Genomic DNA, 25,990 nt, shown 5'->3' with positions numbered 1-25,990 from the left:
TTATTAGTGTTATTGTGGGGAGCCAGCGGTTTGAGAATTAGAGCAACACAGATGATTATATTTGGTTTGAGGGAGCAGAGCATGCTTTCACATTATCTCTGCAGAAGTTGTTTCATCGAGGCGGTGTGCACCGTGGCATTTCCAGGTTGGATCATGGAAACGGGGGGAAACCCCTCAAGACGGTTCAACTGACAGACCGGGCTGATGTTTGAGACTGTTGTAGGGCTCACTTGGAAAGTGTTGTGGTTTTGTCAGATGCATGTGAGGGGCTGCCTCGTCACGTCACAGGGGTGGGAGGATGCTTCGCTCATTGTACAGAGCAGATCAGGAGAAGGAAGTGAGGGTGCTGCTTCTTTCTAATATGTCTCTGAGAGAAGGGAGGGTGAAGGACATGTCACAGGCTTTGAAGGACGTTGAAACCAGGATATATTTGGAGAGAAGGGTGCTACAGTGACTAATGAAATTTCCCAAGAGCTCAGGGAACCCTTTTCTGGCTCGGCTGTTTGAAACATGTCAGTCCTTCCTGTCCAATATCAACCATTATTGTTGTGTTGTTGCATCAGCACTGTGCGGCAGACTGATTTTCTATTTAAAACAGTGTGATCTTTCTACACAGCTGTTATGTGATACAAAAACTGGGTGGTACCAATAAAGATTAATTTGATCTAAGACTAGTGCTTATCAGAGTTCAGTTAAACTAGGTTTAAAAGTGAGCAGTGTTTTTAAGTGATAGTTGTTTTATCTTGTCAAACTTTGCAGTTTTAACTTTGATTTTTTATTTATTTTATCCTTGTTTTTATAGATTTAAATGTTTTAATTTTCTGCTTTTATGTTCAGCACTGTGGGTTGCATTTTATATATGAATTGTTCTATATAAAGTTATTATTATTAAATAAATAAATAGCTAAAAAGCTAACAAAGAGTAAACAAAATGTTACATTGTTTGCTAACTCCCTGAAAAGTTAAAATTTTACACTGTTTGCTGGCTCACTAAAAAGTTAACTTATCATAACACATCATAGCTATCTAAAAAGTAAAAAAAAACTGTTCTTTAATTTATTAATGAACTACAACTTCAGCCTGCTCATGACGACTCGGCAGAGAAACTCTAATTCCTCCTCCTTTGAGAACAAACATGTTGGCCAAATTATCAAATGGAGTGACATCAAGAAGAGATGCATAATTAAGCTAAAATAAGTTGAGTTTGTCCCCAACTTTCTTCAAGGAACTTGTTTTTCCTCTATCGTCTTAAAAAGAGAGACATTTTAAAAGTTAACCCTCCTCAGGTGTGCGCTTAAAGTAAATACTGGATCACATTTGAAACTGATTTAAAGTTTGTGTACAGGAGGGACTGACATGTTTGGTGTAAGAGAAATAAATTTAATCTAGGTTTACAGTAAAAACTACCTTTAAACTACCTTTAAAGAAAAGTTTAAATTTAATCTTTCTTAATTTTAAACTAGTCTAAAAGCTTGGTGCAACATAATTTAAAGCTAAGCCATGATTTAATTGGGTTTAAAAATTAATCCTTGTTTGTACAGCCCAGCCTTATTTATTTATTTATTTATTTATTTATTTATTTATTTATTTTTAGCCAGACTGCCAAGTTGTCCATCTGCTTGACAAGCAAAAACATGTTTTGGATCCTTTAGAACTTTTTAACACTTTAAAAAGTTAATTAATGTTAGAGTGTAGTACATCAGCCATTTGGATTGTTTGCAGTTCCCACACTCAGTCAGGCTCACACATAAAAATATTCACACATTTCCTTATAAAGTAATACGTCTTAGTGAGTGATAGCAACTGCAGGCTTTATGATGCAATCAATGAAATAACAAAAAAAAAATACATTTTCCCTTCTTTTCTTTCATTTTCTTTCACACCTTCACAGCGTAATAACACGGTTTAAGTCATATAGGTATAAAGGCCTCTGCCTGTGAATGCAAGCATTGTGCAAACAGTTCCTGTCACTTCCTCATTCAGTTTTGTGGTTTTTGACTGAGAAAGCATCCCCTTTTATGCTGCTCTCCGTCACTTGCTGCCTGCCTTCATTTTTGATTGCAGCACACTGAGGTAGCAGTGATGGCAGGCGCGACTGCTTTGCCATTACAGCAGTTCATCGCATCATTGGACAACGCTTGTCTGCCAAAAATCCTACAGGTTTGCTCTGGAGTGTATTTCCAAGGTAGGTTTCTTATCATTTTATTCATCGTGAACTGAAACTGTGAGCATAGATGAGGACAGAGCTGAAAAGATTAGAGATTATCTGAAGAGATAAATTTGCTGCAGATCATAACGTGTCTGGATTTCGTTTCTTTATGGTGTCTGTATCTATTGCCTAAATTTATATCTATATAGTATACACATTTCCGTCTTTTCTTAAACCTAAACCGGACCTTACTGTAGCCAAATGAGGCAGTGAGCATTTGTTGTAGTTGAAAAGTTTGTCTTGTTCATTATCGGTAATTGTAAGTATTTTATATCAGAGTACATTAGATTAAGAAAAATAAGAAAACATGTTTTTTATGCCTGATATATCTGCTCATTGCTGAATGCTGATCTTGTTCTTTTTGTTCCTCCTTTACACTGTTTCGGCCTTTCAGGGTCCATATATGAGATTTCTGGGAGTGAAGTTTGCTTTTCTACCGGGGATCTAATAAAGGTCATTGGCATTGAGCTCCTGTCAGTTTGCTGTGAAGACGTCAGCAACAATGAGAAGTTCGAGCTGCCTATCAACCACACAGGTCGGTGTGAGACACAGATAAGAGTCTCAAGAGAGAAGCTAATTTTGTATCTGACCGCTTGCACTTGTTGCTGTTTCTCAGGCTTGTTCAAGGTTGTTCCAGAGCAGATGCCGTACAGCTCAGTCGAGGAGATGTTGAGCCTGAGGCCTGTGGGCCTGGAGTCCTGCCTGCCCTTCACTTTCACCAGCCGTACCAAAATGACCTTCGACAATTTCACCCTTGGGGCCGGGAAAGCTCTGACAGTGCTCTCTATTGAACAGCATGAGGGTGAGGAGACAAAGGTTCGATGCCACGTTCAAGGACAACAGGACGTCTCTGCAGAAGTGTGCATCCCATTCTCTGCCCAAGGGGAGTTCACTGAATGTGAGAGCGAGGAGCGCTTCACTCTGCAGGAGATCATGTCCTCACAGTGCCTGTGCAGTCGAAGGTTTCGCCTGATCAACACCACCATGTGTGACCGGCCCCTAGTCCTCAGTCCAATATACCAGGTCCACGCCATCATGAACTGTGAGAATAACTTTTCTTTTCTTTTTGAACCCTAACCCTGACATGTAATAACACACTGGTTATTCTTAATACATACTTGCACACATTGTTTATCTGTTCATCAGAATTTCTATCCATTTTTTCAGAAAAAAATCACCCTGTAATGTGTGTAGAATATAACTTTTTATTTTCTCAAGTACTGCACTGAAACATGATTTTGGAGTTCTTGCACGTTACTTAGTTGTTCCCCTTTCATGCTTCTTTACACCTCACTGCATTTGAGAGCGAAATATTGCACTTTTACATTTATTTTCAAGTTTACAGTTAGTATTTGTGTGAAGATTAAGATTTTACACACAACACTGATGATGAGCTCATTGAATATGATTATTTGTTATAGATTAAATCAATGATTTTCACCATTTTCAAGTTGTGACCCCCACTGAATAATCAGGTTGGTGCTTGCAAACCCCACAAAAAGAAAAAAGGTTCTGTGTGAGAGCTCGTGTGTGTTATGTCCATGTACACACACTCTGAACTCAGTAGTTTGTTAAAGGTAGAATCAGTAGGATTTGCCTGAGCTTTTTGTAAACTCAGTTGTTTCTCAATATGCAGGAGGTCAAGTACTGATGTTCTGGGTTGGTAAGAGGTCCTGAGCACAATAAAATAATGATAAAATAAGGAAATACAGCATCACCACGGTTACAGACACCACCACACACTTCTGGTGCATCATAAGTGATGATCGAAAGGGACTGTGTTTGCATGAGCCTGTACATTTTTTAAGTAAAATGTTGCATATTGCGCCTTTAAGTTTGCTATTTTATGATACAAAATGCAAAGGTTGCTTTTTGTCAGTGTTTGTGTCTGTTCACAACACGGTGGTTTGTGTTGGCAATTTGTGCTGGTTTACAGTTTTAACCAGTAGTGAGGTGGCTGTTGCATTTCATGCAGCCAGCTGTATTGTCCGTTGTTCTGAGGTCGCTCAGAGCTGCTTCTTGTCTCTTTTTTGTGCTGCTTGCTGCAATATTTAATTTTATTCTCACTCCGGCCCCGAGGTTGAGAACCACTGGCTTAAATGGCCCAATAGTTAAAGTTAGTACCACCTTGACCAAAATAAATGCATGAGTAAAAATAATTAAGCAATATAATATCCTCTGGCACAAGGGGCTCACTCATATCTGTACTTATTATAAATAATGCGAAGGAAGTGGATATTTGTTATATCTAAAGGTGCTTGTAATTAGTCAGCTCAATGAATACCACAGCAGAGTTTTAATTTCTGACGCCAAACAGAATCTTCTGATTTATTTATATATATATTTTTTCAGTTTCTGATTTTTCAACACCACCCAGCTAATGAAGATGTGACGGTGGGCTTCATAGTTCATAAAAGGTAGTTTAGCTGAAGAGAAATAAGGAGGCAGATGAAAAGTACAGTATTAAGATGTGGAAAACTTCATAGTTAATTATATGCAAATGTTAACCCATTCTGATGCTTTTTAGATACCATAATTGCATTGTCAATGAATATTAGGTTAGAAAATAAAACATTTCCCCATTTTAAACCAACGTCTGGTATAAACCATGCCCCCTCGTCTGGTTGACTATCTGAACACTGATACAGAGAGATAATTTTTGTTGGTTTAACAGTTTCAGATACAGATAAAGACGTGTCTGTGCACTTCTATACTGCATTATAACACTCACAGTAACCAAATTTCTGCAAGAGTACTTTTACTTGTGAGACTTTACATACGTTCTGATTATGGTGACATTGCTGCACTTCTATCTAAAGGAACATTTCACCCCAAAGTAATAAAAAAAATGATGTGTTTTCTTTGGCCTCTAGACCTATTTATCTATCTAGATAGTTTTGGTGTGAGTTGCAGAGTTTTGGAGATATCAGCTGTAGTGATGTCTGCTTCTCTCCGGTATAATGGAACTAAATGGCACTTGGCTTGTGGGGCTCAAAGCACAAAAAAACATTTGAAAATTCAAGAGCAACGTCTCTTTTCAGAAATCATGACCCCGGTTACTCAAGATAAGTCACAGACCTTGTTGTGAACAGTTTCATGTAAGAGCTATTTTCTTTCTAGAAGGAAGAAAGCAGCTCCAGTAGATTCTGCTGCAGGAAGAAAATTATTAAAATGCTTCTTCTTTTTTTTTTTTTTTTGTTGCTTTGAGCACCACAAGTTGAGTGCCATTTTGTCCCATTTTATTCAAGAGACAGCAGACATCCCTATGGTCAGAATCTCCAACACCCTGCAACTCACACCAAAACTATCTAAATGGATAAATAGTGCTAGAGGCCAAGGCAAAAATATGAATTTTTGATTTTAGGGTGAACCATCCCATTAACTAGACCTGTTGTGTTGCTACTTATACCAGTAGTATTTGCTTTTGCTTCTCATAAGGGTTTTCAATACTTCATCCATCACTGGCAAAAGCTTTCCGTACTCTGGTTTCAATTCATTCAGCTTCATCAAGTGCTTCTACTACATTGTCTAACAAAATTTCTCCTGTTTTTTGTCCAGTGAGGAAGAATGTGCTGAAGTTTCCGTCCAGCTTAGAGGTGGATGTGGTCGATGTCACTGAGCTGTGTCAGGATGTGAATTTTGTGACCCCGCTCAGCCTGACAGAGGTCCTTTCCCAGCCTGACGAATCCTTCCCCGCAGTGGCGGAGATACTGGAAGGCCCAGAGAGCCGCTCTCTGCTCAAGTGCAGCTGGCTGCCAGAACTCAGCAAGAACAGCCGCCTGGTTTTACACAAGACGGGAAACGCAGCCATGGTTTTAATATCCAGTACGAAGAGCCGAAAGGCGCAGCAGTACTTCCTGGTTTCTCAGCAATATGGTGGACGATTTCGGAGGCGGCCAAGAGAGTTTAACTCAGTGTACGAGTTGTATGTGGCTTCAATTCAGTTGCCAGGCCTGAAGGTCAGCGTAACAAGAAACTGTGAGGAGGTTGAGGAGGAAGGTCTGCCTGGCCTCAGTGTGGGGGAACAGCTTGAGGTTGTTCGCTGCGACAGGATGAACTTACCTTCAGAAAGCAGCACGGGACAGAAGGAGTCCGTCGAGGCTCTTTTGTGTCAGCGTCTCCAAGACCCAGATGATGAGGATGTGGATGATGATGATGATGATGATGAAGAAGAGAAGGCCAAGCAGGAGGATGTAAGAGAGGAGATCTTTCTGCCTCTGTACATGCAGGGTCACTTTGTGGAGGTGATCACTGATAACAAGAAGTACAAACTCAGGGACTTGGGGAAGGAGTTCAGTTTGCCGCTGGATGTTAAAGTGGTGAGCCGGGATACTGAACTCGACACTGATCCACTTGCTGGGATTTCGTGTCTCAGAATAGAGGGCGCGATGTTAGAGCCCGTCATCCAGGCGAGCTTCCCACACAGTCCAGACCATTGCTTCGAGATCCCAACGCAGTGGCTTTCAATGTCTGTCTCTTTTACTAAAGACCCCCTGCCATGGCCCAGCAGTGAACCGCCTAAGTGCCGAGTGGAGAGGGTCACTGAGGTGACAGACACGTTCTTCTATGAATTTCGCAAACATGGCAACTCAGATTCAGATCCTCCACCCCGACCACCAAAGCGAAACCTGTCAACTTCAAAGTCTTGCAAAAAATCATCATCAAAATCTTCAAAGAAGTCATCCAAACCCAAACCTCGACCAGACAAAAGCGCCCCGACCAAAGAGATGGCCAATTTGACTTTGAATAGCAAAAGACGGCCCCCAGCTCCTCCACCTCCAGTAAGTGTGGGTTTTCACGCACGTTAACAGAGTTACTTAGAATCTGCTGTGGTCCAATTTTAACTTCTTCATTTGTCTCTCCACTTACTCTGAAAAAATGTTTCTACATTTTCTAAGTGAGAGTTTCAAGAAATCTCAAACTAGCAGACATGTGATGCCATGGACACATGTTTCCTCTTTTTGCTGCGAAAAAGTCATCTGTGAACTAAACTGAATATTTCTTCCTCTTCCTGTCATCATGCAGGCAATTACTGATGATCAGCCTCCAGAAGTCATACCTCGAAAGCCCCCAGCAGCCCAGATAACAACAGGCAAGGCTCTGCCGAACACGTACGTGCGAATGGAGGAGAATAAAAAAGGTAAGGCTCTTTCTACAGAGTTTAAGTCATACTGGCAACACTTAAAGGATAATTTTGAGGTTATTCTATGTTTTTATCACTAACTACGTGGACAATATTTCTTTGACCTGATCGACATGATTTTGATTAGAGATGGATGCTAAATAGAGTCATCCGATAAGATGTGCATTTGATGTGCATATTCCCAAAAGAATTTAATCAGAATGCAACTAGAACTTTTCTAATATGCGCAAACGGCTTCCACCGACTGTGGGGCGTCAAATCTAGTGTAAATATAATAGATGTGGAAGAAATAGAAGTGTTTCTGTCCTTTAACCATCAAGGTGTTGTTCACACCACTATTTAAAAACAGTCACAAATCTATATTTAATTTAAAACTAAAAAAGGGTAAGTTATTAAAAAAGAGGGGCACTGTGGGTTTAGCAAAAGTCAGTCAAGCAGTAGCAAACGGCGTGTTTGTTTGGGACTATTTTCAGCTGCACAGTTGACACTCTATTATGTATTTATAGCACCAGGACAGTGTATGTGGGATTGACTGAAAGGTTATGTCGACACTTACTTTTGGTCACAGGTGACTCATCTGTTTTTTTTTAGAACAATGTGAACAGATCAAATTAACAAATCAAATTAAGTCTGAATCTAACTGGGGACACAGGTGATCCTGAGTACAATGCCGCTCCAGTCTCAACAGTCGTACCAACTTTTAAAACGTTTTCAACATTCGTCAAAACCCTGCCCTGGCGGGAGTCATTCAGCGAATGCAAACCATCTACACACACACCCCTCTGTAAAGATGTAGCAGCCATTGCTCCACAAAAAGCCAGAATTAAATATTTGACTCTTTCTATCACATGCTCACGAATCCACTGGTTTCCACTGAACATTAGCTTTTTAAGGACACTGTAACCACTGACTTCAGTGTCGTTCATGTTTGCTTTTGTATCAGAGCGTGCTGTTACACCTTTGTTATTCTTCTTTTTGCGCACAAGTTTACATTAGAATCTGATATTGGCCATTGGGTCATATGTTCTGGAATTGCCCTAGGATATTGAAATATTGGAGTGATATCTTCCAGACTTTTTCAAGAATTTTGCACAGATCAGTTGATTTAGACCCCCTGATGGCGATTCTAGGAATCATAGACTCTAACATAGTAAAAAATAATTTAGAATATAATATGATATCATTTGTCTGTTTACTCGCACGGAGACTGATCTTACTTAATTGGAAACAGAGGTCTGCACCGACACATTTAAATCTTCTAAGAGATGTAATGAAGCACTTGGAGCTTGAGAAAATTAAATTCTCTTTGAAAAAAACAAGAAGGGAAATTTTACAAAATCTGGCAACCATTTATTAACCATTTCAATTATGTGATTCAACCTTTTACCAAGAGTTAGAGTGGTCTCTTAGACCCAGGAAACACAGAGAAGGAATATCCTGATGCTGCATCCCCCCCCCCCCTTTTTTTTTTTGTCTTTGTCTTGGTTGTAGTTGTGGTTTATGTTTGTTTTTATTTGTATTTGTGGAGGAATGACTGGCCACACTACAGGCGGATACACACCCGTAAAAGTTATAAAGTTATACACCTTTTTATATGGAAGACAGATTTTATTTATTATTTAAATTCTATCATCTATCATCATTTTATTTTTTATTTTTTCACAATTTACAGACTTAAACTATAAGACAGGTGTGCATTACATGCAATTGGGTGCTATGTCCTTCATTCTAAGTTCTTCCCTTTTTTTTTTTTTTTTTTTTTTTTCTATTTACTATTTTTACTTCTGTGATTAACATGGTACTTTGTCTGTATACATATATGTATATATAGCAGAAGGCATATGTATGTATGGCACTATGTTATATATCTGTTCAAAAAGACAATAAATACAGTTAAAAAAAAAAAAAGAATCTGATATTGGCCACATTTATATGCATTTACGTGTCAACGTACCACAGTGCTTGTGTTAAAAAATGGAGCACACAGAGGAATGTTATCGACAGGATCTTCACTTATTGTTGATTTTGTCATTGGATTTTGTCGACATCAAGAAGAAAAGTATCGCAAATACAGAATATCACCAACTGATAAACCTTCTTCCCCCTGTTTTCACAGTTCCGATGCACGACATCGCAGCAGATGTGGACAGCGACCACGACTATGAAAGCGTGGATGAGACTTTGGTGACGATGGTGAAGAAAGCACAAGAAAATGTCATGTTCTACTGAAAATGATGTTCTGCTGCAACAGCAAACTAGCACACGTGGGAGGTGGGAACTCAAACTAAAAGTGTCCGTTTTTAAGCTCTCCTGTATCTTGAATGTTAAACCAACGTACCGGTGCAGCCTTATACTGTGAGACCAAGCAACCTGTCCATGAATTCCAAAATACTGTATTGAAACTCATTATGTGATTACATTTTGCGCTGAAAGTAGCAGGTTTAATATAGTTGGGTATTTCAGCTGAATACAAAATGACTCATCCTGACAGTATACTGCGCCTGTGAGGACCTACTGTATAAGATGTGGTCAGTGAATCCCCTCATTATTCAACCATTCATCTCTATGCTTAACCAGTCATTCTTTTCAAGGCTGTGGGTGTCTGTGCCATATCACCCTCAAACTTTATTAACTATTTATTGAAATGTGATATAGTACAATTGTAGTTGTTGTTCAAACTTGTCAGCAAATTATTGATACAACTGTGTTTTTTGTGGGCTGTAGTTTGTAGTTGTATATACAACACCATTATATTGTGCAATGCCAAGCAGTTTCTGTATGCAGTCCATTCAGGAACAGCTGCAACGCTCTACAGTATAACACAATATGTCATGACAAACAGCCTTAAAAATGACCACAGTTGAATCAATACCTTGTTGGTTTCATAAATGCACATTTCCAAGCTTCACAGAGGTAGCAATTGATTACTTTTGATTGTACAGACATTTGATGTATTTGTCACCTCCGACCATATTATACTGCTATATGCAAATTCTAGAGAAATGGTTCAAACCAGTCCTGGCTAGCAGACAAGTCGTAACCACAGAGGCGTCAAAATGGCAACTCTGCAGCTTCTCATGTGGTTATGGATTTCAACGCCACCAACAGCAGAAACTTCACCCAGCTGTCACAGCAAACTAACAATCTGAGAGTACAAACAGGCGCTACTATCAAATCCTGTCTTTATTTATTTCATTGGAATGACTCATTGTCTCAAACTACTTTTAAATTTTGTTCTTTGGACTGACATTTTCCCAAAGACATTAATGCAAGTTTTGCACCATTTTTGGCCTAATGGACCATCAAACTGAAAAGACTTGCTGCCAACAAGAAAGAAAAGTTGAATTTGTGTAGAATGTCCATTTAAAAAAAAACATTATTTCAATTAAAAACATCCTATGTTAATGTGTCTCAACATGAACTTTGCCCTAAAGACATTCATTTGTTGTGTATTTTTAATAGTTTTACAATAGTCTTATTTAATTCTTATTGTAGTGATACATATGTGTATTATTACAATACATAGATGTATTATTGTGCTTAACAGTTTGGTAATATGCAAATAAAGCTTACAGAATTGTTTATACTTTTTTAGTGTGAACCAGAGACTTTATAGACAGACGTGTCAGTATATATTTCTGCATGATTTACGACCACTCAACTGAATTTCCCCGCAAAGCAAGAGTGTGATCTTGCACACACAACACAATGCAGAATTCAGTTGGTGGTGTCACAGCTAAAGGTGTAAAAGCACATATAATGTGGATGTAATGTGTGTTTTTCTTTAACCCTTTATGAATTTGCACAAACTGCTTGTTCTTAAAGCGTATGTGCAGATTATGAAACAAAAGAATAATCTTTTAATTATGGAAGGAGCAAGGTACAAAGACAAATAATAAATTGAGTGTGCATGTTCAAAGTGTTTAAAATTACAAAATGCTTTACAAGAGAGAAGAGGAAATACAGACTAATATTAGCTACTGCTAACAACAGCTTTTTTTTTTTCAACTGCAACACGTTTTGTACTTGTAAGATAGCAGAAGTAACTTCCAGAATATAAGACGTGTGAACAAAAGGTCTCACTCGACCTAAACCCTGTGTTCTTCAGCAAACAACAGCAGTGCCTCAACAGAAAAGAACTCACAGGGTTTCGTTCAGTTCAGAGGGGCTGCAAATTATCTCAAGGTTTTCAGTTATAAAACCTAGACTAATGGTTGTCAGTTTATCAGTTTCAATTCACATAAGTAACACTGCTGAGAAGGTGAGAATGTTTAGTCATCGTTGTCTGTTGATTTGTAGTGGTCTTCATCAATGGTGGAAAAGATATGACCTTCATTGCTGAGGAAGTCGACTGCTTGCCTGTTTGAGCAAAGAGAGAAATATTAGTTGTGCTTCTGAAGAATTATTTTATATAAACTTAAAGCAATGTAAATAGAACTTTCTTAAACAGTCTGAGACTACACTTTTTGACACATACACAGTTGGAGCTGCAATGAATTAGTGAATGATTCATCAATTGTCATTTTTCAGCCAAAATGCAAAACATCTGACGGTTCCAGGGTTTCAAATATGAAAGTTTGTTGCCTTGTGTAAGCTGCAGATAAAGTTTGGATCACACTTTAGCACAGAATGAGGACTGTAGATGTTGTCACTCATTTCCTCATTGGAAGCACAAAATGAAGGGATCTTGTGACAAATAAAAGGAGTTATTACACCAAGCAAAAACTGCTTCAACGTACATACGGACGCTTGATTATTGGTTTAAGACAGGGATTAAAAACTGAATCCATCCTACAAGCAAAGACAAAAGTGCCTCACAAGAGACAAAGACAAAGGCTTGTGATATAAAATACTAGACTGAACGATTTTGAAAAGATATCTACTTGTGATTATTTTGGCTGATATTGTGATTGTGATACGAGTCTGTATATAAATCTGTAGAATGTGACGTGTAGTCAGTACATGTCTTGCAGCAGGACGACTTTTAATTTAAATGGTATTTTTATGTACATTGTGCCTTTAAATTTTGTACTTGCTGCAATTAAAATGTTGCAGTAGGTCATATTGGGATTTTGATAGAATTGCGATAATTTTTCACAAATTCAGTGTCAATGAGCAGTCTCCAAAAAGTTGCCCGATAATTCAATACTCTTTGAATTTCAGCTTAGGGAGAAGGTTTTCTGTGGTTGTAATTCATTAAATTTTAATGTCCAAATTCACTAAAACACCACAATATAAATGTTATTCTCTGGTGAGTTGTCCCATCAGGACTTCTCTTACTTGATGACAGCCAGGCTTATGCCACTGAGCCTCTGCCTCAGGTCCTGGATGCTGATGCCCTGTGGGTCTGGGCAGCTTCTGATCAAACTCAGCACCTTGTGAGATCAACAACAATTTTTTAAAAAACATGCACACAGTGTCAACCCACAAATGCATTCAGATAACATCCTTCAACTCTAGCATATTTTTTGTGAATGCCTTACTTATTTTTCTGAGTAAGCCATTTCCATTTAATCCAGTTACAGTAAGGAGGGACAGGAAGTATGAACATTGCGTGTCTCTCTTTGCGAATGTGAAAACAGCCTCAAGCTTTAGGCTTGACAAGTCACAGGCTATTTTTATATCTAGCTAATGTTCTTACTGGTGAAAAAAGTTGAGGCTGAAACTTTAAAGTGGAACCAACTTTTCTAACAAAAGAAAAAAAAAAATGCATTGATATGATTGACAGTATAGTCATTTAGGCTTTAGGCTCACCTGATTCTGGTTTGCGCTTAACCCATTGAAAACCATGTTGTTAGCTCCTGCATAGCTCCCTCCCGTGCTTTCCTTGCCCGGCTCCAACATGGGTGTGACTTTACTGCTCGTTCCTCCTCCAACACCAGACTGAAACAGAAACAAAACTTGCTGGTTTTGACAAATTTCCTGGTAACAAAGCAAAGCAAAACCTCAGATAAAAATACTTGTGACATATAACAACAGCAAAGTTCACTGCTGTATGATTAATAATACTTGCTGATTTTCTCAGTACTAATTTAAATGAGGCATTATTTGACAGCCTATGCAACCAGATCTCTTTGCAATCATCCATTTCACAGGGAAGCATTTTTTATACTCTTTTCTATTGTTACGCTACATGCCGTAATTACAGTATATGTGAGATTATTCTGCTCAATTATCCATACATCTCTACAAGAATTCATTTAACTTGATATTTTACTTCTACTTTTAGTTATCACTCACAGTTTTTCTACCCCTATTTTTGACTCTTGAGTTGCTGTCATTTGTAAGTTTCTGATGTTAGATCAGTAAAGTTAAATAAGGCATTCTTTACAAAGTCTCCTGTGGTCTCACCGTGCTCTGAGGTTTGCCGAGTGCCATGTGTGCTTGAACAACCTCCAGCATATGCGAGGTAATCTCATTCATGTCCTCCAGGGGCCTAACGCTGAAAGCCACAACAGATCTGTGGTTCTGAGACAGGAAGATGAAGTCAAGCACACACGGTCAATTTTAAAATAGCTGAATTCACAGAGGAACTACAGGGAGTGAACAGTTCTGCAAGACAACCACTTCGTGCCGAAGTGCACTTAACGTATTCTAAGAAACACAACAACAACCATGTTGGTCATTACACAACAGTGTTCTCAAACACAATGACGTGGAGTTAAGTTAAACATTAATGGAATAAATGAATAAAACAGTACAAGTGCTCAAGAAAGAATTTTATACCTTTATCATACAGCTGAAATTTGATTTGTTTCTGGAACTGTAAAGAGGATTTTAGGACAGTAAACTCACCTGAAAGGAGCGCAGATTGCCAGAGACTTTGACATAAGTGCCTGGAGGTAGGACGGTGCTGTCCACACTGGGGTCCTATACAAACCAAAACCAGAGCTTGATTTGTGTAGTTTAACAAAAATATGCTGCAGCTTCTGAGCAAGGAATAATAAAACAATATTCAGCAGGAACATGTTGATTTATCGCATACTTGTGGCAAAAAATGTGGGATTATGTCACAACTTATATGACTTTATGTCACATTACATGTGGTCTGGGTCTTGATCTTTTATTCTTGATTCATGCTGAAACTTGCTATGTCACCTAAAACTAATGTTTGTCCTAACTATTGTATCTGAGATCTAATATGTTTAACAACTGCCTGTTAAATAAAACTCCAAGTTAAAGCAGCAAAACAAAAAACCTTAGCGGTCAAAAATGAATACTGCAGTCCAAACAACAGGTTTGAGCCAAAACAGTGTATTAACAGGGTTTAATGTCTATTTAATGTACAGTCTATGCCTGAGACAAGTTGTTTAACCCCCATCCCCTCCTCCCCAGACTCGAAGCTCAGGAAGTTTGCTTGCAGGCTGCAGAGTTGCTGAACAGGAGTGCAAGACGAGTGCAACATTATATTTTGATGCTATACCCTAAGGTGGCAGCTGTTTTTAACTGTCAGTTGTCTGTCAATGTAACATTAAGTCTGTCATCGTGAAAAAAAACACACTGGTCTGAAAATACACACTCTGGAGTTGGAGTTCAGTGACTACCTGCCATTAATACAATACAATCACTTTAACTGTTATAAATATCAACTTCTTCTGACTCATAGACAGACACTCATTCGGCATTAATTTTAAGACGCTATTTTCAACTTAGCATGTATCTTTAAACTCTAATTACATATCATGATTATTTTATAATTTAGTATACTCGACTTAGACTTCATTGTTACCAGTGGAAATTGATTTCCACAGCACTGCACATTGGTTAACAAACAAGCAGCATCGATCAACAGACAAACAAACAGCAACAACATATACAGGCCAGACCACAGAATACACTCAACAAGGCCTATTACTTAAGGTGGCAATGGCAGCTGGGATCAGGCTTTTTCCAAAGCGAGTCCTTGAAGTGTAACTTTCCTCTGAGTGCAGTAATGTCTTAATGTCCTGCTCATAAGTGTATTTATGTTTTGTTTATTTTTTGTATTAATGCGCTGATCAGGAGAAGCTCTACCAATCTCTTTGTATATCTGATGTACAATGACAGTAAAGGCTTTCTATTCTATTGTACCTGCACTCAGATGGCAGTAAAAGGTCAGACTATGGTTGAGTGGGTGTATGATGTTATGGGCTAGGGTAAATATTTCATGCGTCTCCTTTAAAGCCTGTGTAAAGCATAAACAGGTATTCCGAGTTTGTCACATCACAATTTATTACCCATCCAGTCAAATTTGATTGACTAAAAATGTTTCAAAATCATGAAAAATTAGGAGTTTTTTTCTGCTCTGAGATGCTGGGTGAGTGTCTGCTGTCTCAAGTCAAACATCACTATGACCTGAAAAAGGGATGCTCCGTCTAGCAGCTTTGTTGATGTTGCACGTACACACGTTTGAGCCACCAGAGCCAGAATCAAAGTCAGAGCGACAGTGAACTATCAGAGAATCTCAGTCTACAACAGAATGGTAATTTTTTTTTCTTCAGTGTCGAGTTGTTGCAACTGAGGTGAGCAGCAACCACCAGGCTGATTTTAAAACAGGTCACTGGTCTTCTCATCGTTTGTAGTGCTACTGGTAAATGTTTATGTGCTCTAGTTTATACAGTGTTGGGGGACATGTGGCTCAAGTGCATCATCAAGCCAAGATTTCAGGCCTGCCCAAAAGAGTCTAACTTCACAATTCAGTACCACGTGGGTCTCAGTCTTTGCACATTTTCAGCAGTTATGGATATAATGTGTTTAGAAACCAGATAGAGAGCTCACATTACTCCGGTCTTAAAGTTTTAACTAAATAGCCTTGCCCCATCTTATCTGTCTGACATGGTTAAGGTATGTGTGCCTGCCAAGTCTCCAAAATCCTCTGACTCAAACTTCTTGATTGTTCCAGAGGTTAGAAGTAAAAGGAAGGGAGAGTCAGTCTTTTCTGATTATGCCCCCAAACTCTGGAACAGTCTGCCTCTGAAGGTCTTAGGGGCTCTAAATCTGTTGAAACTTTCAAATTAAATCTTAAGACACATCTTTTTACCATAGCTTTGTCCAGATGTGTTTTTAACAGCTGGTTGTTTTATCTCGTCTTTCCCTTGAGGTTTAACTTTCAGTTTATTTTATTTATTGTATCCTTGTTTTTGTTGTTTTAAATGTTCTTTTCTGCTTTTATGTTCACCACTTCTGTTGCATTTTGTGCATGAATTGTGCTATGTAAATTAAGTTATTATTATCGTTAGAAACAAACCATTAACCAAATCATTAACCAGAATCTTTCCTCAGTAATACAAGAAAAGGAACCCACATTCAAAAATATACAACCTTTAAAATGTTTGAAGAGCCTTAGCTGAACAGGAAACATTGTGGCCTTCTCTGTATTGGGTTTTATCTCTCACATGTTTATACTTTACCTACACAAATGATTCAAACATAGCGTGTCTGAAACAAATTCTGTGGCAGACTATAAAAATAGTTTGTGCTCTCACTCACCTCGGTGTCTACCCACTGCTTCACATCCATGGGAGCACCTGTCATGTCATCCACCTTGTACTGTATGTTGGTCATGGACTTGTCTGTGCTCCGGATGACACCCACAAGGGTAACCTGTGACACAGAACATGAGCTGCTATCCAACAGTGACATCAAGAAAGTTAAGTGGCAGCATTGTTATTATTATGGGGGTGTAAAAAATGTGCTGCAGTGTATCATACCCAGGTACCCAGGTACCTTGACCCAATGCTGATCCTAGATACTGATTTTCATTATTGGTTAATCTGCTGATTAGTTCCTTGATTAATTGTTATTTTTCTAAAAATGTCATTACAAAGAAATTCCAAGATTATGTATTCAAACCAACTACAACATATTCTACTCTCATGACCCAAAAAACACCACACTTTCAGTTTTGAGAAATTTCATGTCATAATGTTGGTGTTTTGGCTTGTGAACCTATTGAATATCAAAGTAGTGGCTGGTGCTCAACTCACTAATAAATGAAATAATCATTTCCTCTGTATCAGCAACAATCTGGACACTGAAATAATCTTTAATGACTTTAAATGCCAACTAGTTCTGGCTCTCAAATTGGGGTTTGCTGCATTCCTCTTTTGTTATACCACTATAAAAAATATAGAGATTCACTGATGACTATAATAATAATTAGTTTCAGCCTTAGTGTGACTGCACCACTAGACATTACTGAGTTAATTTCATGTTCTGCTACCATCCAGTGGGTCCCAGATTTGCTTCAGCTTACCTGGGCGACTTCCACATCTCCTACTTTGAAGGCCTCATCAGCCTGGGAGGCAGACATCAGCTGTGACACTGTGCAGGGGATTATCTGTGTGGCACGGGTTCTCTGCAAAACATACAAACACACAGGTTCACTGCTGTGCCCCACCATGCAGCTGTCAATCAGGGTTTCCATCAGTATGCATGAATATGTGCACTAATGTGTAAATGAAAAAGAAGCGCTAGGCATAAAATTTGATCAATCTCAGCTAGGGCTGGCAATATGGACAACAGAGCTGCAACGATTAGTTAATTAATGAATTAGTTGTTAGCGCTTAAATTATCACCAACTACTTTGAAAGTCAATTAATTGTTTTGAGTTATTTTGTGTAATGTCCAAATTCTACAATTCAGCTTCCTAAATACATATACTTTATGATTTCTTTAATCCTCTATGACAGTAAACTGAATATCTTTAGGTTGACAATGAAACAAGACATTAGAGGACAAATGATCAACAATGATGAAAGTAATTAGTTCAGTTTATTATCATAGAGAAGTAAAGACACCAGAAAATATTGATATTTAAAAGGTCAACTCAGAGAGTTTGGCCATTTTTTTAAGTACTTGCACCAATTAATTGCAAAATAGTTGGCAATGAATTTAATAAATGATTACTCAATTAATCGTTGAAGCTCAGACTACATCTTTTTACTGTAATGCACTCTTTGACAACAGAAAAGGTTAACACTTATCATGATAAAACGGTCTCATCACAATATCAATCACACTAATATTCAGCTTTAAAGTAAGTACATATGCAACTGAAGTGGAAGACGTGGTTGTTTTTCTACACAGTTTCACTGCTATACATCTGTTTCAGTTGTCCAGAGGATTATAAATAGGTTTGTCGTGCAGACTTCAGTACTAACCCCCTTCTTCTCTCCTCCTTGGGACATTGCAGGTGATGCAAATCCTCCTGGAGACTGAGTGTACCCTCCGCCCATACCCGACTCACTGTACCCTCCTGAAAAAGCAAAACACAGTGACAACTGAGATCAGGAACTTTTTATTCACCTCGCTTTCCATATCAAATACTAATTTTCGCCAAGTGACAGCTAACATCAGAATCACAACAACAAAGAGGCATGTTAAGCTAACGTTAGCCGCAGACTGACAACGTCAACATGCCGACATGACAACTTTATGAACACAACAGTGTGGACAATAAACTCACCCTGATTCCACATGCTGGCAGCTTGTTATTAAGTTAGCGAATTAAAATCTAAAACGTTACTGACACTGCAGGACAAATGGGACAACAGCTACACGTAGGTCTGCACACTTCTTCCTTGAGTAGTCCCGCGCGCGATAACCAAACTCAATGTACAACGCATGCGCGTAGCAGAAGTCCCGCGAAACCTACGCGGATGATTCTGGAGATTGTTAACCCTACATTATGCTTGTCAGGCAGTCGTTCTTGCCTTGGTGTGAACGAAATCTGTTTTTGTCGAAAAGAGTAGCAACTTTATGTCTAAACTATGGTTTTAATTATACACATAACATCTAATTAGCCGACATCTGTGACTCATATAGCTTGTTGTAGGCGGTAAATCGTGTACTTATTACTCAGCCCTAGAGAAAGCAGTGCCTGCAAAGCAAATAGCTGGGTTAAAACACCCGACATCCAATAGGCGCGGATAAACAGCGCGGCGAGCTCAGATTTTTTTCTGTTTTGCTTTTAACCTTTATTTAACATCTTTAAATAATAAACAGGCAGTGTCATTTCAAACGCATCTGACAGTAAATCCAAACCATCATGCAGCAGAAATCAAAACACTGAACTAAACACATATATGTGGGAAAAGAACAAAATAAATAAATGAACACAAATAAAATGAACTTCGAGGGGGTTTAATCAATATATAAAGCAACTAAATCAGACTTCAGGCATCCGTTTTTGTAAAGATATGAAAAGATTTAAGTCGTTTTGAAAGCTATAAAACATGAATCCACTTTAAAAAAAAACATTTGTTCAAGTAAAAACTATATGTATAATCAAAATTTTAAATTAGTACACAAAAATTCACCTTTTTTGTTTTGTATTTAAAAAAAACTTAACAATATCACATTCAAAAACAGGTATTACAGTCTCCATGACCAATCACTCAAATCCTCTTTCCCCCAAAATTTTAACAATATTTCAGGTGTAGAAAAGTCCTGTAAAAAATATTGCGTGTACTGACGATCTGCTGCTACACTGAAGTCTAAATTAATAAACGTCAGTAACACATATTTCTCAGTTGGTGAACATTTTGCGGCTTATTATATATTTTTGAAGCAGTGGCAAGCGTAATATCCTTAAGCTTTCACATTTTGGTAATTATAAAGGGCCTACTTTTTAAAAGTCGTTCTGTTTGATTAACACCTTACTCTCAAAAGCCAGTTGTGAGGAGGAATATTTGCTTCCTGTGCCAGTTTCAAAACAATCAATTCTCTTCAGCTGATAGTCTGTGAATTATCGAGAAGTACGAGCATCACCTGAAGGCAGCACACGCTCCTCAAACCTTGTTATTTTATATCGAAATAAATATTAGAGGTATATTTACAATGTAACAAATATTGATACATTTACACACCGATTAAATAACTGTCCCAAAATAGGCCTTCTTATTTTATCTTTAGCCTCCATAAAAATAGTTTGCATGGCACCCAAGTACCCGGATTGATATATCTGATGCCTTTTTATGGTCTTCTCAAATCTGTAGCCTATAAATACATGTTGTTTATCACACTGTTTCAATGTTTGAGTTTAAGTTATTCCACATGATACAGACTGTTTGCCTCACAACCTATAAAGCTTTACGCTATAGGGTTGAGTTGTGGGCCTGCTGCCAAGTCTGATAATATAGTGGCTACTTCTCCTTTTAATTAAAAAAAATGTACATTGACGTTTGACCTTCTTCATTGTGTGTAGCCTGTGTTAGTCTATCAAAGGTAGGCTATTAATTTTTGTTTAAATGTAAACAATCGACTGTATAATAGACTGTATTCATACAGTCCATAAATAGAGGGAACTTGCAAAGAAATGTTCCACCTTCAGGTCAAAGATGCGTCATGAATACCTGTATCTTATCTTGCTTTGCCCTTTATAGACTTACCTGTCAAACCTGGACGTGACTTCTGTCGGAAGTTTGCTTTCTTCAACATGCTCACAGTAAGGCTGCTACTGTCTTATCTGCTTTTTAAAGATGTTCTTGCGCTGTCAGGTAAGTAAAATGTTCCATTAATACTCCTTTCATAGCACAGGCACAGCTTCATCGTGTGCGTAATTGCGCGTCGTTTTATCCAGGGACCTTCTGGCACATCACGGATCAGCACTGGGACCCAACATACAAACTGACCGATAATCCTGAACTGGTGTGCGCATCCAGCGGTAAACGACCCGCAGCCAAAGCGGGGAAGTTTGGAGACTTTGCCTGTGACTCGCCATGGCACCTTATTAACTCCTCTGTGTATGCCATGAAACATATCCTACCAGACCCGGACTTCATCGTATGGACAGGGTATGTAACTCAGGCTGCTCTTAGGGAAGACTGGGGACGGATGCAACACTTTTTCCATTTCTCTCACTTACTGAGACTATTTGGACTAGACCGACCAAATCTTGACATTTTGAACTCACATCTGTCCACCCATACCTTTAAAAATGATCACATTTGACATATTATTGATAATATGTATCTCAAAGGTAGAAGTGGGAGGTTGCAGCTGACCCCAGCCCTGAGGACAGTTGCAACATATTACAAATACATTAAATTTCACTTAAGTTTTGCTTTTCATCCCAATATTCACAATATTCTTAAAATATGTATTGTTGTACAATAACATTATGGTCTTCTCTGTGAGACAAGAAGAATGTAACAAATTGCAATGCCAACACAATTTTAATAAATGTGGTTTTGTATTTGGGTGAACTATCCTTTTATGTGTCTAATGACTGTGCATGTTGAAAAATACTGTTGTGTTGTGCTAGCTAAACATGTTGACCTAGACACATGCATAACATGTTACTCAAAAGTAAACAAAATGTTCAGAACTTAGTAAGTTTTGATTAATTAGTAGAAAAAAATTAAGACAGTGTGAGAAAAATTACAGCTGATGAAAGAAAAAGCAAATACTGTCATACCTCCAATACATGCAACAGCAGATGTTGAATGTATCTGGTGGGGAGAGGGTCCAACTGGGCCCACAAAGCCATCACTTTCTAAACCAATGTGTTTTGCTTGTCAGAGATGACACACCACATGTGCCTAATGAGGATCTGGGAGAAGAAAAAGTGCTCAACATTATCGGCAACCTTACCAACATCTTGAAAGAGGTGTTTCCAAGTAAGTGTGAGCTCAGGCGATGTACATTTAAGTGCATTTAAAAAAAAAACACAAGAGATTAACATCCATTCATGTGTTGTAGTGTTGATTAATTCATATTAATAATGAATCTGTCAATTTTCTGCCTTCCTTAGATACTAAAGTGTACTCTGCGCTTGGTAACCATGACTACCACCCTAAGAGTCAGCTTCCTGCAGCCCCAAATTCCATCTATAACACAATAGCAGAAATGTGGCGGGATTGGTTGGAACCAGAGTCTCAAGCAACATTTAAAAAAGGTGGACGGAGCTTCCTATCATACTTTGAGATTTTTTTTAGAATTAGGGCTACAACTAACTTTTATGGTCCATAAAATAAAAGGAAATGTAGAAAGACGATCAGAGTTTACCATAGGCCAAAGAGATATCCTAAAATGTCTCGTTTTGCCTAAAAAATATTCAGTTTATTGTCACAGAGGAGGAAATGAACCAAAAATAATCACATTTGAGAAGGTGAAATGAGAGAATTTGTACATTTTGTCATATAAAAGGTTCAAAATGATTAATTGATAGTCAAAATTGTTGTCGATTAAATTAATAGTTGACAACTAATCAGTGAATCAACTAATCATTGCAGTTCTACCTTTGATTTTAAGACAATTACTTTCTAAAGAATCAAAAAATCACCACCAAACATTTGAAAACGGGTCTAATTTTCTGCATTATTTTCTTTACATAGGCGGATATTACACAGAAAAGCTGCTGAACCGAACAGGTTTCAGGATGCTGGTTCTCAACACTAATCTCTATTATGACCAGAACAAGCTGACCCAGGACATGGACGACCCAGCGGACCAGTTTAGCTGGGCGAAGCAGGTTCTTACAGAGGCCGCCAACAACAAAGAAAAGGCAAAGCATCTTGTTTACCTGTGGGATTTTCATTCTCTGCTACCCTGCCTTGGATGTTGTGTGTGACTTGCAGCTTAGAGGGAAACAGAATATTCACTTTATAATTATTACCTAATTCCTCTTTTTAATGCTGGTCACTAGGGTAAACAGGCAGATTGCTTTCAGTTTACATCCTCCTTTATGAGTAATCATCTTGTGCAGTAGACTTTCGCAACCAGACACTTTCTAAATACGAGCCCTGGCACGGTGCTGTTTGCTAACTCTACGCTGGTTTCTTTACCAGGTGTACATCATTGGCCATGTTCCCCCAGGTTTCTTTGAGAAGAAGAGAGGTAAACCGTGGTTCACACCTAAATTCAACAAGCAATACTTGGATTTAATTCAGAAGCATCATTCAGTCATATTCGGACAGTTCTTTGGCCACCATCATACTGACAGCTTCCGAATGTTCTACAACCCAGAGCGTAAGTTGTAGAGATTTATTTGGTTTTACTTTTGTTTTCATAATGCACAGTGACCATCATATTAAGGCTGGGTTGCACCAACAAGGATTCATTTTGAAATCCAACTAAATCATGGGTTAACTTTAAATTATGTTGCACCTAAAATGAGCCTACAATGAAGAAAGATTACATTTAAACCTCTATTTAAACCCAAGTTTAATTTTTACTAATTTAAACTGTGATCCACTATTAACATTAACATAAACAATGTAACATTTTGATAATTTTTTTAGCTAGCTAGCAAACAATGCAAAGCTTTGTTAACTTGTTAGCTAGCTAGCAAACAATGTAATGTATTAACTTGTTACTAGCTGGTAAACAATGTAACATTTTGATAACTTTTCAGCTAGCTAGAAAACAATGCAATGTTTTGTTAACTTTTTAGCTAGCTATGAAATAACATCACATTTTGCGAAGGAATATGAGCTGCCAAAAGTTAATGGTTTCACCCCCCTCTTATATACTTACTAAGTTATTTTAATTTTGGTAAGCAAGCATCTCCATATTGATTAAACAATTCAATTTTGGTTTACATCAATAAACTTGGCTTGATAACAGAAATTAGTTTTTAATTTTGCAACAGAGCTCTGCTTGATTTTAAATCTGGATTTACTCGTTTTCATTTTGCTAAACTCTTAGAACTAAACCTAGATTATATTAACCTTTGTTGGTGCAATCCAGTCTGGATCTTGTCTATTACCTTTAGGCATATAAAACTGTGGTAATCAGAGGTGATGTCCTCTCTGTTTCTACAGACTCTCCCATCAGTACGATGTTCCTCAGCCCAGGCGTCACACCATGGAAGACAACTCTTCCTGGAGTCAAGGATGGAGCCAACAACCCTGGGATCCGTGTCTTTGAATATGACACCCAAACACTTCTGGTCAAAGTAAATAAAGGCCAATCTGTACAATTTCCATTCAAATATGTTTAAGAGCCGTTCTAAGCTGCAATATACAGCCAGGAAGATGATGCGCAGTCTCCACAAAAGCACTTAACACCTTTATTTGTCTGTTTCCTGCTTGAAAAAACACTTGTCTGTGAACATTCACAGGATGTGGTGACTTATTACCTGAACCTGACATATGCTAATGCAGCCTGGGGACGCTGGGAGAAGGAGTACCGCCTCACAGAGAGCTTCAGAGTGGCAGACGCCTCGCCAGCCTCCATGCATCAGGTTCTGGAGCGCATTGCTGATGATGACTGCTACCTACAGAAGTACTACGAGTTCAACTCTGTCAGCTATGACCTGACAGAGTGTGACGATGACTGCCGTATTGACCATGTGTGTGCAGCCAGAGAGGTAGACTTTGAGAGTTACAACGAGTGTATAGAAAACAAAGGGGCAGCGGCCATCTATGGTGGGTTACTGCCGGTCCTCTCTGTGGCTGTGAGTCTGGTGTTGGCTAATCGATAATTATCATCTGTTTTACAGATTCATGTTTTAAATTATATGACATCTATAATTTAAGTGAGTCATTCACTAGATGTACTTAAACAAGATGAAAACAACCTTTGGCTCCAGCAATCTTTGGTGTGGCCAATTTACCTTATTTTATTGGTGCTGGTTGAATATTTCATTTCCAGTGATTAGAAGAAAACTATGTGGTATTTATGTGCCTCAAGAGGATAAAGTACAAACCACTCAACTGTGATGTCCTGGATCAAATCCAGAGTTTTGTCAAATACCCCCCAGGATTTCCTGTCTAACTCTATTGTATCTACTTAATAAAACTGGCTAAAACAGCTGTGTATTGGTTGAATATTATTTTAATAGAAAGAATTAAATGTACTACAAAGGGTTGTTAACTGACACAATTTAATACTGATGTCTCTGTATAAGCAAATGGGATGATCAGCAAGAAGACTGACTATTACTGTATTGTTATTCTTCTGCCAACATGTCTAATTCTACTTGAAATCAGACTAAAGTATTTACAGCATGTGGACTGGAGGAACAAGACAAAGTTCCAGTGAGCAGTAAATTAAACAGTTAAAATGAAGCAAAAGAGATTTTTATTTAGATTATCTTATTTTGATGTTATGTTTTGTGGTTATAGCAGTAGAAACACTAGCACTTTTTACCACAGGGACCTCCAAAATCAACACGGTTCCACTGTTTGGTACGATTCAGCTCGACTCTACTCGCCGCATTTCCAAGACCTCCCCCGTTCCCATTGCTCGCCAGTCTGTTTCCATATATCACATTCATCTGTTCAAACTACTTCCAGCTTTATCAGTTCGATCCACTCTTTCCTTTGTGGTCCTTAACGCTTCTGCGACCACTTCTCAGGTTTATTTTTTCACTTTTCCCTGCAGTGTTTATAAGTCTGATGGTAGCTGTGTGGCCAATAGTTAAGTGATTTCTTGTCCTTCTCTCTGGATCCTTTCATCTGCAACCAAACAGATGAAGGTCTACACTTGAAACACCGACCATGGTTTTGGGGGGTGACATTTTGTACAAATCAGGGTCGAGTTAATAAAAGAAATTATGGTCGTTGTTGCTGCCAGCTTAGCCATTTAAAAATGGCTGGTTTGATTGCCGTGTCACACATCCCATGTTGCACTCATTACAATTCAAGTGACCAGGTACTATTCCCAGAGGAAAATTAAAAAACAAACAAACACACAAACAAAAACAAAGAAAA

General features: G+C 38.3%; 3 protein-coding genes across 4 annotated transcripts; 2 read left to right on the top strand and 1 right to left on the bottom strand.

The window, feature by feature from the left end:
* The first annotated feature begins 1,975 nt into the window (after positions 1 to 1,975).
* On the top strand, positions 1,976 to 9,744 carry themis2 (thymocyte selection associated family member 2). The gene is made up of 6 exons (XM_084727090.1): positions 1,976 to 2,185; positions 2,604 to 2,744; positions 2,826 to 3,251; positions 5,768 to 6,990; positions 7,235 to 7,349; positions 9,469 to 9,744. The coding sequence occupies exons 1-6, from the start codon at positions 2,083 to 2,085 to the stop codon at positions 9,579 to 9,581; spliced, it is 2,121 nt and encodes a 706-aa protein (XP_084583216.1). The 5' UTR covers positions 1,976 to 2,082; the 3' UTR covers positions 9,582 to 9,744.
* A 1,816-nt stretch (positions 9,745 to 11,560) lies between these two features.
* On the bottom strand, positions 11,561 to 20,862 carry rpa2 (replication protein A2). Of its 2 annotated transcripts, none has more exons than XM_084727093.1 (9): positions 20,723 to 20,862; positions 18,494 to 18,588; positions 17,587 to 17,688; positions 16,821 to 16,934; positions 14,148 to 14,222; positions 13,704 to 13,820; positions 13,107 to 13,235; positions 12,633 to 12,727; positions 11,561 to 11,711 (listed from the first exon to the last, which is right to left on the bottom strand). In XM_084727093.1, exons 1-9 carry the CDS (start codon positions 20,769 to 20,771, stop codon positions 11,624 to 11,626), a joined length of 864 nt encoding a protein of 287 aa, XP_084583219.1. In that variant the 5' UTR covers positions 20,772 to 20,862; the 3' UTR covers positions 11,561 to 11,623. The 2 variants fall into 2 exon arrangements, with proteins under 2 accessions (XP_084583219.1, XP_084583220.1); XM_084727094.1 differs by lacking the exon at positions 20,723 to 20,862 and adding an exon at positions 18,799 to 18,956.
* On the top strand, positions 20,699 to 25,201 carry smpdl3b (sphingomyelin phosphodiesterase acid like 3B). The gene is made up of 8 exons (XM_084727091.1): positions 20,699 to 20,830; positions 20,914 to 21,127; positions 21,855 to 21,952; positions 22,087 to 22,230; positions 22,670 to 22,839; positions 23,123 to 23,303; positions 24,098 to 24,231; positions 24,397 to 25,201. The coding sequence occupies exons 1-8, from the start codon at positions 20,770 to 20,772 to the stop codon at positions 24,757 to 24,759; spliced, it is 1,365 nt and encodes a 454-aa protein (XP_084583217.1). The 5' UTR covers positions 20,699 to 20,769; the 3' UTR covers positions 24,760 to 25,201.
* Positions 25,202 to 25,990: the final 789 nt, after the last annotated feature.

This window comes from Lutjanus erythropterus, chromosome 9, assembly GCF_056507025.1.
Source record: "Lutjanus erythropterus isolate fLutEry1 chromosome 9, fLutEry1.hap2, whole genome shotgun sequence".
In the NCBI taxonomy this organism is placed as follows: Eukaryota; Metazoa; Chordata; class Actinopteri; order Lutjaniformes; family Lutjanidae; genus Lutjanus; species Lutjanus erythropterus.
This window is presented reverse-complemented; position numbering and strand designations above follow the sequence as displayed.